The following is a 12,142-nucleotide window of genomic DNA, read 5'->3' on the forward strand; positions in this document are numbered from 1 at the left end:
CAGGAATGCACTCCTGGGAGGAGGAGAAAGTCTGCAGAGACTCGTTCTTCGCATGTGATGCTGACACACTCTCCTGTTTTGACGTTGTGGCTTACCACTGCCAGTCTCTTCCAGTTATTGTTTAAACGACTGTTAACCATCCCAGTGTCTAACACTGTACTCTGAATAACGCCAGGGGTCTGTCTGTAACCATCTATCAGGATGCACCTGTTTATTCTACCACTTCCTTGCACTTACACAAGCCATCCTCTGCAAGTTCGCATCTTACTCTCCAGGGGAACTTCTCTGAGACAGCTCCAACATTATCACTTGCTGACCCTTCAAAAGCCACTGCGGGTCAAAACAAATCCTACAATGTGGGGGCTATGAAGCATCTGGGAAGGTGATGAGTTTCTGATTATCACATTCAGCTGAAGGCAGAGGAGCTTCCTAAATACAAAAGGTCAACAGACAGCCTTTCTGCAAACCAGAAAGCTTTTACAACAGCTTTTACAACATTATGGAGAATATAGTCTTTATAGGTGCCATCGTGGAACATCTTCCATATAGCAAATTTCACATGTAATCATAAAATGCCCTGCACTAGTTTTTCTTTTTTGCCAACTTGAACAAGCTGGAGTCACCTGAAAGGAGGGAACTCCCTCACCAGACTGTCATGTGGGCAAGCGTGTGAACTTTCATGACTGAGATTGATTGGGGGGGGGGGTCAGGGTCACATAGGTGGTGCTACAGTGGGCAGGTGGTCCTGGGTGCAAAGAAAGCAGGTTGGGCAAGCCAGGAGGAGCAAGCCAGTAAACAGCACCCCTCCATGACCTCTGCATCAGCTCCTGCACTACCCTGAGTTCCTGTCAAGCACCTTCCCTAGATGATGGCCCACGGCTCTAAGATGAAATAAACCCTTTCCTCTCCAAGTTGCTTTTGTCATGGTGTTTTATCACAACAGGAGAAACCCTATGAAGATACACCTGAAATATTCGTTAAAATAATAAGCAAGACTTGAAAGCTTCAAATACAAACCCATAAGCTACCAAAAGCAGAGCCTTCAACACACAGCCTTCATTCAGCCTGGTGTTCCCTCAACATACGAATACAGTGCTTATTATCTGTCTCTACCCATAAAGAGTACACACAAAAGCCTCAGAAAAGTCAGGCTATAGGTGTCTAGTTTCCTGCAACATATACATACATACATGCACACACACACACACACACACACACACACACACACACACACATTTGCAAACATGTTTGCAGACTTCACTCTTAAGTTCACGCACAGTGTGGCCCATCAGCACAGCAGCATACACATGCTGGGAGCTTGTCAAAAGACCCTCATTCCCACACTTAAAAGTCTCTCTAGGTGACTTATAGAAACTTAGGAGCTAATGTGCATTCATTCCCTTGATGACATCTATCTTCCCTAGTTCTGATGCTTTACCTTTCCTTTCAAATGTGACATATATATTTCCTTTCTTGTCACTGAAAGTTACAGAGGAACAAAGGGAATGAAATTCGTATAGCTCTCACTTTACATCTAACAGTGTTGACAAAGAAAACAAATACCTTAAAGAAAATAAAAAAATAATTTCAACTAAACTATAGTTTAAATTTTCACCTTTGCCACTGATTTGTCAGTGGCGGAGTCTGTACTCACAGTTTATCTCTGAGCGCGTTTTCTCTTCTCTCACATTTCTACTCGTTGAAGGAATTCTATGTGGTACAGCAACAAGAGGCTTCAAAAAAAAAAAAAACCAAAATTATCGATATGTAACACTTAATAATAAAGTCATAGTTTTATCCACAAAATTATTCAAGGATAAATGAAATGTTTCATTTTACAAAAATCAGAGTTAAGCAAATTTTCATATTTTGAAAAGGTAATTACAGTTCCAGTTCAAAAATAAGAATAAAATAAGAATATTTTAATATTTTAAGTTGTTCACAAAAAAGCAAATTGTTTTCATTCTGGTAGAACATGCTTCTGTGACTGGGTGAAACACACAAAGAATTAAATCATGTATCTGTTTATTTGTAGCACATTAGACACCCACAGATCCATTTCATAAGAATGAACCCTTGATAGTCATCCAGAAAAGCCAGAAGCAGTAGGGCACACCTACAGGCTCAGGTACTCAAGCAGAGGTGTGGGGAGAAGAATTGACAGCAGGAGATGAAGGCCAGCCTGAGCATTATAATGAGACCGTCTCCAAGTGAAAGAATGAAAAGAAAAATAAAAAACATTATGCAGAGAAAAGACAGCCCTATGAAGATCTGTAGACAGAATTTCATGATGGCGCGCAGGCAGCTTTTATTCATTTAAAATTTCATTTTAGTTATTTATGTTTGTGTACGCATGTGTGGGGCAGTCAGAGGTCAACCTGGGAGAGTTGGTCCTCTCTTCCCACCACATGGGTCCCAGGGATGGAACTCGGGTTGTCAGGCTAAAAAGAAAACACCTGAGCCATCTAGCCAGCCCTCAGGTGGCTGTTACAGCTTATTCTTTGACTCACAGATCTTTGTAAGCACATTAACTACACATTGACTTGCAGATGGTAGGAGATAATGGCAAGTTTCATTTTTTTGCCACATAGGAGTTGGACTGACTGAAGCAAAACTGTTCAAAACTGTGTAATTATGTCAACCCCAGCATTTGCTTTTCAGACGCCCTGCTCCAAATTCATTAAAAGCAGGTTCTTCATTCCATTGTTCTCTCTCTGGTATTTAGATACACCATTGTCATTTCTGCTAGCAAAAGGTAAGTCAATGAGAATGTGTAATCTGTAAAGGAGCTGTTTACAGAAACTGCTTTCGGAAAGCTTGCCCTCAGTGTGAGGGCTGCCATGGGCTCAAAATATCAAAGAATGACTGAAACTTATGGCTTAAGGAAGCTCTTTGGGAATGAAATCTCCAGCAGGTCAGGAATCAGATTCCCAGAAGACTAGACAATGAATAGTATGGTCCAGAGGCCATACTATTCCCAGAATGAGAACAGAGGGGGACCCAAGACTGAATGGAGTCTTCCACCCACATGTCTGGAGTAAGATGTTGTACAGAAAAAACGCACACTGGCAGAAAGGGCTGTCATGACACCGACCCTGAAGTAAAGCAAGTGAGATCACACTGGACACAATCTACGTTAATGTGGCCAAAAGGAAGAGATCGAACAGGCAGAAAAGGGTTCAGAATCTGGGGCAGAGGGAGGGGGCTCTGGAGGGAGAAAGGCCACAGAAACACATTCTCAAAAAATAAACAAAATTTAGGTTTGACCTTTCAAACACGAATTGTTCTCAATAAATTTAAGGTGCACGAGCCATAGAAATCTGCTGTGATAAGTTTCTAAGTGCAGAGAAAACAGTAATTTACAAAACCAGCAATGAAGTAAGAACCATCCTAATATGGCATCTAAAGAAACAAACAATAATGAATAACTTTGAACTTTCTTTTTGAACAATACTTTCCATGCATTCCTTGCTTTCTAAAAGACCTGAGAAATGAAAATATGTCACTTATTAGATTTATTGAGAATTGTAAATAAAATAAACAATCACAGTTATCCATTTAATAGCTATGTATATGAATGTGTGCACATACACGGCCTGGCACACATGTGGAGGTCAAAGGACAGCTTGAGGGAGTCAGTTCTCTCCTGCCAACATTGTGTTCCAAGAACTAACCTTGGGTCCTCAGGCAACAGCTCTCACTCTTAAGCACTGTGTCATCTGCGCAACCCCTTCCTTTTAATTAACAGCACCTCTGTGGGCTGGAGGATTTTACCTCTACATCGAGTGCGGGCATTACAGACATGTATCGTCATGCCCAGCTGCTTCTTTGAAATTTAAGATTAAATGTAGCTCAGACTCTCCAGATGAGGCTAGCCTTGAATTCTTAATCTTTTTGTCTGTATCTCCTAAGTGTTGAGATTATAGGTCTGCACAACCATGCTTGGTTGACTTTTTTAAAAAGATTGCTTCTTGAAATATCTACAAAATCTTATTCTTTATAAGTCACTTCATGTTGGTTCAAGTTATTATTCATAGGTTCTATGACTATTATATTATTAGATAACACAAATGCAAATATAGGCCCTTTAAAGTATGAACTAAATAAAAATGTTTATCTTGCATGAAGAAAACATATAGAAATATGATAATCACACGCTAGTTAACATAAGCCATATAGGATTTCATTATACAGCAAACACTGGCTTTAAACTTTTGATCTTGTTAATGCTAGGATTAGAGACAAGTGCCAACATCCTTAGAAAGCTAATGTTTGTGCCCAGAGGAAAATTGTGTACATAAATAGACATATGACATTACTGGGGACATTCTGGTTTCATAACTGGGATTAAAGGATGCTCCTGGGAACCAGAAGGAAGAGGACACGTTAAACTTCCTGTGCTCACACTGCAGCTGCGCACAGCAAACTAATGTCTCCTGATCATGACCCCTGCATCTGTTTCTGTAAAGAGGCTTCCCTGGAGCAGTACCAAGCCTCTCCCTGGTTAACCCATGTCTGTTTTGGCTCACCAGCAAAGCCTGGAACTGATAGGCCACTCTGCACAAGGTCAAATCCACTGCCATCTGGAGTTTTAGGAAAATGTGTGCCAACTCATCTTAGGTCAATGATCCAATAAGTGAATTCTGATGCTCTGATGTCCTCTTAAGATTATTTTCAGGTCCTCATCTTTTAAAGTATAACCAGGCACATACACCTTACCACAGAAAAACCTTGTACCTGCCCCAGCAATGGTCTCCCTTAAATTTTCTAGGAATGCTACAAGATATAAACAGCATAATCTTTCTTTTCTTTCAACTTCCTTTCCTTTTTAAAAGAAGGTAAATGGTTATGTTGGCTAGCTTTTGGTCAGTCTGAACAAAAAGGGTCAATGCTTCCATCAGACTGGCTAGCAGTCAAGTCTATGGGATATATATATATCCCATATTATATATATATATATATATATATTTACTATGAGAGTGCCCAGTGCATTGAGAGCGGTGCTACCTTTGTGCAGGTAATCCTGGCAGATATAATAAAGCAGAACGCCATGAAGAGTAAGACAGTAAGCAATGTTTCTCCATGGTGTCTGCTTTAGCTCCTGCCTCCAGGTTCCTGTTCTGCTTTGGCTTCCCTCAGTGAGCGACCATGTCTTTGACTGCAAGCCAAATAAACCCTCTCCTCCCAAGTTGGTTTTGGTCACTTTTGTCACAGCAATGGCACACTAGAACATGGGCAATCATAGTAAATATCCAAAAGTAATTTAATAAATAATTTAATTAATCTTTTAAACTTCCTTTAAAAGTTTATTCTAAATATCTTTATATCATGTATGCTGTTATTTAACAAAAAGAAATCCATTATTCAAATACTTGGTCACAGGAACCCATCAAATGGAAGAATAATCATTTATGGTTAGATGTTTTTTACTTTTAAATAATAATAATAATAATAATATTGTTGTATGTGTATGCATGTGTGTTGTGTGTATGATGTATGTTTGAATGCACGTAGAGGACACAAGAAAACTTTTGGGAGTCAGGTCTCTCTTTCCAAGGTGGGTTCTGAGGATGGAAGTCTGGTTGTCAGGCTTGAGAGGCAAGCGTTTTTATGCATGGAAGCATCTTGCTAGATCACTTATGTCCTCTTAATCATATATAAGCTTGCCGTGATTGTAGTCATCGGACATGGATATTACTCAAGGGTAAAGAATAAGCACTGAACTCAAGCATTTAGTTTTTGGCGCGGAGTCTCATTTTTTTTAAATGTCTCAGTGGGACTGGAGACGGCTCAGGGGTTAAAAGCACGGGCATGTGGTGCTTCCCGAGGACCCGAGTGCATTCCCAGCACCCACATCAGGTGGCTAACAACCACATGTAACTCCAGCTCCGTGGGGACTTGACACCTCTGGCTTCTGCAGGCACTGACATGCACATGAACATATCCACGCAGACATGTACACATACACATAATTAAAAATAATATCAATAAAACTTAAAATGGTCTTGATGTTTTTAATCTTTGGTTCTTCCTTGCATCTCCTCCAGACCATACTGTGCCCAAAAATGTCAGTTTCTCTGTAGCATAGTCTGTGAATTCTCTCACAGGAACTGTCTCTGAGTTCTCTAGTAGACTGTTTCTGATTTCTCTAACAGAAGGTAGGTTTTATTTCTTACTCTCCAAACAGAGCTTTTAAAGATTAGGGAATGTATTTCATCCATAGTAGCTTCCCAATAATGCTCACTGGGCTATATATAAATTAACATTCAAAACTGAATACTTCCATAATCCAGTAACTGTGCAACCAGCTTTCTCTGTGGCAGAAGGAAAAGGTGTACCTAAACAAAATCTGCTGCAGCCTTTTCCACTAAAAAACAGAGAAATACAAGCAAGTATTGCTCAAATATCCTTCATGCCTAACTTTCATACCTCCAAACTCCTTTTTAGAGCTTATCAAAGCAAGTCTATTTATCAGTATATGAGTATGGTGAGCTAAGGGTTCTCCCGAGGACAATTTGCCCATCTACCTGACTATAGTGTGGATTCTTGTTCTTTCAGGTCACCTCATCCTCTTGAGTGCCTTGCAATCAAATTGAAGGCAATAACAGAATTTTGGGGTACCACGTATACCGAGCTGAGCTCAGGCACACAGCTATATTATGCTAGGAATATGCTAACAGATACAGTTTCTACAAATACCAATGTTCCTGTCATGTTAGGGTAAATTTACTCTCTAACACACGTTGGCTTGTTTTTATTTCCACAGTAGAGAATCACTGGTTTAGTTGTTAACAAATCAACAGAACCTTAACCAACTCCCAGTATCTTACAAAGCCTGGTACAAGGGTTCTTTCAAGAAGACTAGAGATTATAGTGACATCATCTAGGTGCTTTTCATTTAAGGACTTAGCAACCTAGATGAACACTTTAAAGTAACTAGAGTAATTTCATGTGAATTAAATGGTTTTGCCTTTTCCATCTTTGTCATCAAGTAGCCAGTAAGAAAAATCTAGCAAGTGACTTCCTAGGACAAGGAATTAGTCACCTACTCCAACCAATGGCTTGTTTAATCTAACATCGATTCACACACACACACACACACACACACACACACACACACACACACACACTAGTTAGTAAAGCAATTCCTACCTCTGGGTCATCATCATCAAAATCATGGTACGTGGAGTGGTCTGGATTATTCACTTTATCCAGCAGCTCTATTGCCAAAGACCTTGTCAGAGGTTGTGTGACAAAGGGATGCTAGAAAACACATAAAATACTTTAGAGATGTGATTAAACATCTTATCTTGTGACAAAATGAATGTTTCAGGGTAAAATAATACCTGTAGTAGCTTTTCTGCATTGGGTCTTTTTTTTGGATTTTTGGTAAGTGCCATCTTCACGAAATGATGGAAACTATTTGACCTAAGAAAGGTTGAAAATTAAATGTCTATATTTTCATTCCATTTTTGCTCATCTTGCTATAAAGTCAGCACATAAAGATGCTTACCACTTCAACTTATCCTTTAGCTTAGGAGGCTGGAAATTGCTTTTTGTCATTAGAAATAATGCCCTGAAAAACAAATAAAAGATTGAACATTGCAACACTGAACACTGTAAAATAGGAACACACTCCTATCTAACCCCAACAAGGCTAATAAACTCACGACACAGTAACTACACATCAATCTGCACTGGGCGTAGGGTGGGCCCACTAACCTCATTGGGTGAAGATCAAACATGGGCGGCTGGAGCTCAGCCAGCTCGATGGCAGTGATGCCCACTGCCCAGAGGTCACACAGCTGATTGTACCCTCCTTTCCTCTCAACAGCCGCGACTTCTGGAGCCATCCTGCAGGAAATAAGCCAGGACACAGAGCCTCATGTTTAGTGTGTTTTCCTGGACTCTCTTTACCAGAGGCACACGGACTTGCCAGTAGCTAAATTAAGTTCTAGTGAGTCCTTGACGTCTGAAAATAGATACACCATATTTAAAAGTCCCACTTTCCCAGAATTCTTGTCTCATCTCAGCCTCCTCAGTGAATCCTTCATCAGTTAGCTAACTACAAAGTTCATGAAAATTTACCAGTATGACAGTAACCTGCCCCAGACTGTTTATGTTCTGATCTCTCTCTCTCTCTTTTTGAGGGTTTCTTTGTGTAGTCCTGGCTGTCCTGGACTCACTTTGTATACCAGGCTGGCCTTGAACTCACAGTGATTTGCCTGCCCCTGCCTCCCTGAGTTTTGGACTCTTTTCTCCAAAATTCCATAACAAAATAATATTTGTAACAAATGGCCCTAAACTGTTTTATACAATGCTTACACCACTAATCTACAACTTCGTATTGTGTTTATTTTACCATTCTTGGGGCTGTAAGAATTTTCACATTTAGTATTTAATTTATATTTACTATAAATTTTTGATGCTTTTAAAAAGTTTACAATATAATAATAGATAAGTTATCAAAATGAATGACTCCTTTTCAAAATGTTTTATTCAGAAAGAACCCAAACTCGGTAACTTTTTAAAATGCCTTTTAACTTTGCTACTGTTCTCATCTAATTGTACTTTGACTTGTTTAAATGATTAATTTTCAAATTACACAAACTTTGAAATCCCAAACCACACTTTTGAAAACAACTGAGAAAACATGCACCTCTTCCAGATCAAAGAGCACTGAGTGGGTGCCTTACAAACACTCCTTTGTTTTCCAGCAGAACTGAAGGATAGCCAGGTCAGTTACAATAAAAGTAAAAAACAGGCAACTTTCAAAACACTTGGTCTTAAATTTTGATCTAAAAATATCGCTCATGAAAATTCAAACCAAGATAAGAAAAGTAAGATTTAAAGTGTGCTAGGTCTTAGTTACTGAGATAGGGAAGGCCCCTCGGGGCAGGCACTCAGTGGCCCTACCCAAGCCCACGGTGCAGTTCTGCTCCTGCCACTCACATGGGAGCCACTCATCTGTGGGCCAGTGTTTCAGGGTTGCCTACTACTACAAATACATTAATTTAATGAAATATGATGAACACTCTTATTATAAAGGCAGAAATTAAAGGCCCAAAATTAAAGTGAATGCTTTAGAAAAACTTGTTAAGGACAACTTTATAAAGACAACCAGAAAGTCAAGCAAATAAGGTTAGAATATGGTGTGATTCCATATGCAGGACACATGAAGAAGGGGCAGAAGAGCTACAGAGACAGGTTAGAGGAGTCTCCAGAGGTGAGGCATAGGTGCCAGGAAATGTTTCTTGATGGTGGAAGTCTGTTTTATTTTGATGCTTATCCTTCATGGAACTCTACACTGAATAAAAGTAAGTGATCAACTCAAAGGGAAGGGCCTTGGCTCTCCACCAAAGGCTGCTGAGTAAGTGCAAACTTCACCATCACAAGTGAGATGCCCAAGGTGCGTTTACTATTGATTCTTAGTTTTCTTGCTTTAGGAAACTTTCCTGAGTAATTCCTAATCACTGTGCAAGACAGATTTTCTATTCTTAGATGAAGGTGGGAAAGGCATGGTATTAGGCAGAGACAAAGCGGAGGGAACAACCTTACCTAACTCACAGCTTCATGTGCTCCCAGGGATTTCCCAGTTTAACCTCTGGAGCTGGAGGTAAAGATCAGTGCTCATCAGCAAAGACTAACTGAGCGTGTGTACAGAATCAGGGAAACTCCAAAGATGTGTGTGCTCTCCCAGATGCTTAAGACAAAGTGGGGAGAGAGTACCTGGAAAGAACAATGGATTCTCTTCAAATCCTTGCTCTTCTCTGAAAGCAAACCAGCGCCAGAAAAGCAGACTAAGGAGAAACACAACACATACCTTTTGAAGTCCTAGGAGACATACCTTATTTGGAACCACAGAGAGACTACAGGGAACAGAACTAACACAGCATGGAGATGGGCACCCAAGGATACAGAGGTTAGAGAACTCACAGCTGGCTAGCCTCAAAGACTGAACCCACATACTGTAGAGTTTCAAGGTAACAAAAGTCAGGTTGAGGCTGGCTGAGGACAGGAACAGCATGACCTATCAATAGTTAACCCCCAGATTCCTACCCTTATCCCCTGAGCCCCAGCAATGACTCCTTCCTTGTTTGGACAGGATGAGGACCAATAGAAACAGGACAGGCTTTGCTCAGAAATTAAGTAGATCTGTGTGCAGAATACTGAGTTCCCAGTGCCCTTTACCTGCTCACTTTGGGAGAACTAACCACCAGGCCAATATAGCCTTTACTACACCATGGATGTGAGTCACGTTTGCTTTCGCATTCTGAGACAGGTTCAATTTGCTCCAGGGTGTCCTCAGTCTCTTGGGCTCCAATGAGTCTCCTGCTTCAGACTCCCCAAAACTGGAACTAGAGGCATGTATACCAGATCCAGTTCTAGAACCAGCTTGTAGCATTTTGCTCTTTGGCATTAACTAACATGAAATGATTTTTAAACTTTTGAGGGACATCTCCACCATGAAAAGTATGAATCTTTTAAAAAGCTGAGAATTCCTGCAGAAATCTGAAGACTGTTTTTGACCCTTTGTAACACTGGCAGGCCTACAACTTGCTATGTAGACAGACCATCAGGCTAGCCTTGAATTCAGAGACTGTCCCACATTTTGAACTTAAGAAAGTGGGAGAAATGGAATGAAGTGGTGCATGCCTTTTATGACAGCACTTGGAGGCAGAGGCCAGCCTGGTGTACACAGTAAGTTCCAGGACAGCCAGGGCTACACGGTGAAAACCTGTCTAGAAGAAAAACAGAAAACAAAGCAAAAGAAAAACCTCCAAATAAAAAAATAAAGTGGGAGAAAGTGAGAAAACTAGTGGGTTGATTCAAGTGCCCCAGACATAACTAATAACCCCCAGAGAAAGCAGGAGGAAATACAGAGAGAAAAGACCAAGCCAGTACTAATGGAGTAATTCCCAGGAGGACCATCTATAATGTGAAGGACATTCATTTGTGAAGTAAAATCCAAATGACAAGTATGAATGAATAAAGGTTAAAAATACCAGGACTCATCATGGAATATCAAAATATGTGGCATCACCATGTGGGGAAGTAGGGGTTAAAGAAACATGATGGCTTCCCATGGGATTATAGAAAAGCCACACATACAATGCCTCAAAATTCTAACCTAGTGCTCTACACCCAATCAAATGTGAAGCTAGAAATGCGAAGTCCTGAAGCTTTTATACCCTTTACATACACCATACACTTTTTACCACAAACATACTAAGACAGATTTCAAAAAAGGTAAAAGAGGAAATCTTAGAATGCAAAAAAGGAGCTCCCAGAGCAATGATCTGCTAAAGAGCTACACCTGAGCATACACAGACCAGCGTGGAAGGGGAGAGAAGACTCCAGAAAGGATTATACCAGGAAGCAAAACGGGGATGTAGTTCAACTGTAAAGTGCTGGCCTGGTATACAGTTAAGTTCGTGCGAATGGACACACACACACACACAAAGGACTAACAGCTTGACAGGTTTTATAGGTACAGAAAATCATACAGACACATCTTACAGAACTGGGCAATGTGAGAAGGAATGGGATGTCTTACAGAAGATTAAGAGAAGATTTAAGCAAATTAAAAACAAAGATTCAGGAAAACAGTGAAGAGTAATGGCAGACTATTAACTGATTCAGCAAGAACACTGTAAGAAAAAGACAACTGGAAGACAAACGAACAAGCTGAAATCTTCATCTATTACCACAAAGTCTACAAATAACGGCTAGTGCTAGATACAACAAAAGACAGAGCTATAAGTTTTGTTTTGTTTTGTTTTTAATAAAAGCCATTTTAGCGCTAGTTGACATTTTAAACTTTGTATTTGATAAAGAGTCAAATCAAGAGCTAGGTGTGGTGGCACATGCCTTTAATCCCAGAGGCAGAGGCAGAGGCAGAGGCAGAGGCAGAGGCAGAGGCAGAGGCAGAGGCAGAGGCAGAGGCAGAGGCAGAGGCAGAGGCAGAGGCAGGCAGATATCTGGTCTACATAATAAGTTCCAGGATAGCCAGGGCTGTTATACAGAGAAACCTTTTTTCAAAAAAAGGAGAGAGAGAAAGAGAGGAAAGAGACAGACAGACAAAGAGATCAATATAAAAAACAACATTTGTCATGCTCCCAGCTTGAAAAACATAGTAGTA

At 40.3% G+C, this 12,142-nt stretch overlaps 1 protein-coding gene across 2 annotated transcripts in view; it reads right to left on the reverse strand.

The window, feature by feature from the left end:
- Positions 1-12,142, reverse strand: part of Map4k3 (mitogen-activated protein kinase kinase kinase kinase 3) — a 149,644-nt gene that overhangs the window by 44,063 nt on the left and 93,439 nt on the right. For both annotated transcript variants that reach the window (XM_055618857.1, XM_055618848.1), the window contains exons 9-13: positions 7,723-7,854; positions 7,514-7,576; positions 7,347-7,428; positions 7,153-7,263; positions 1,655-1,733 (exon numbers count right to left, since the gene is read on the reverse strand). In XM_055618857.1, the coding sequence (XP_055474832.1) occupies positions 1,655-1,733; positions 7,153-7,263; positions 7,347-7,428; positions 7,514-7,576; positions 7,723-7,854 (467 nt within the window). The remainder of the gene's footprint in view (positions 1-1,654; positions 1,734-7,152; positions 7,264-7,346; positions 7,429-7,513; positions 7,577-7,722; positions 7,855-12,142) is intronic.

Source organism: Psammomys obesus, unplaced genomic scaffold, assembly GCF_907164565.1.
Source record: "Psammomys obesus unplaced genomic scaffold, mPsaObe1.curated_primary_1811, whole genome shotgun sequence".
Lineage (NCBI taxonomy): Eukaryota > Metazoa > Chordata > Mammalia > Rodentia > Muridae > Psammomys > Psammomys obesus.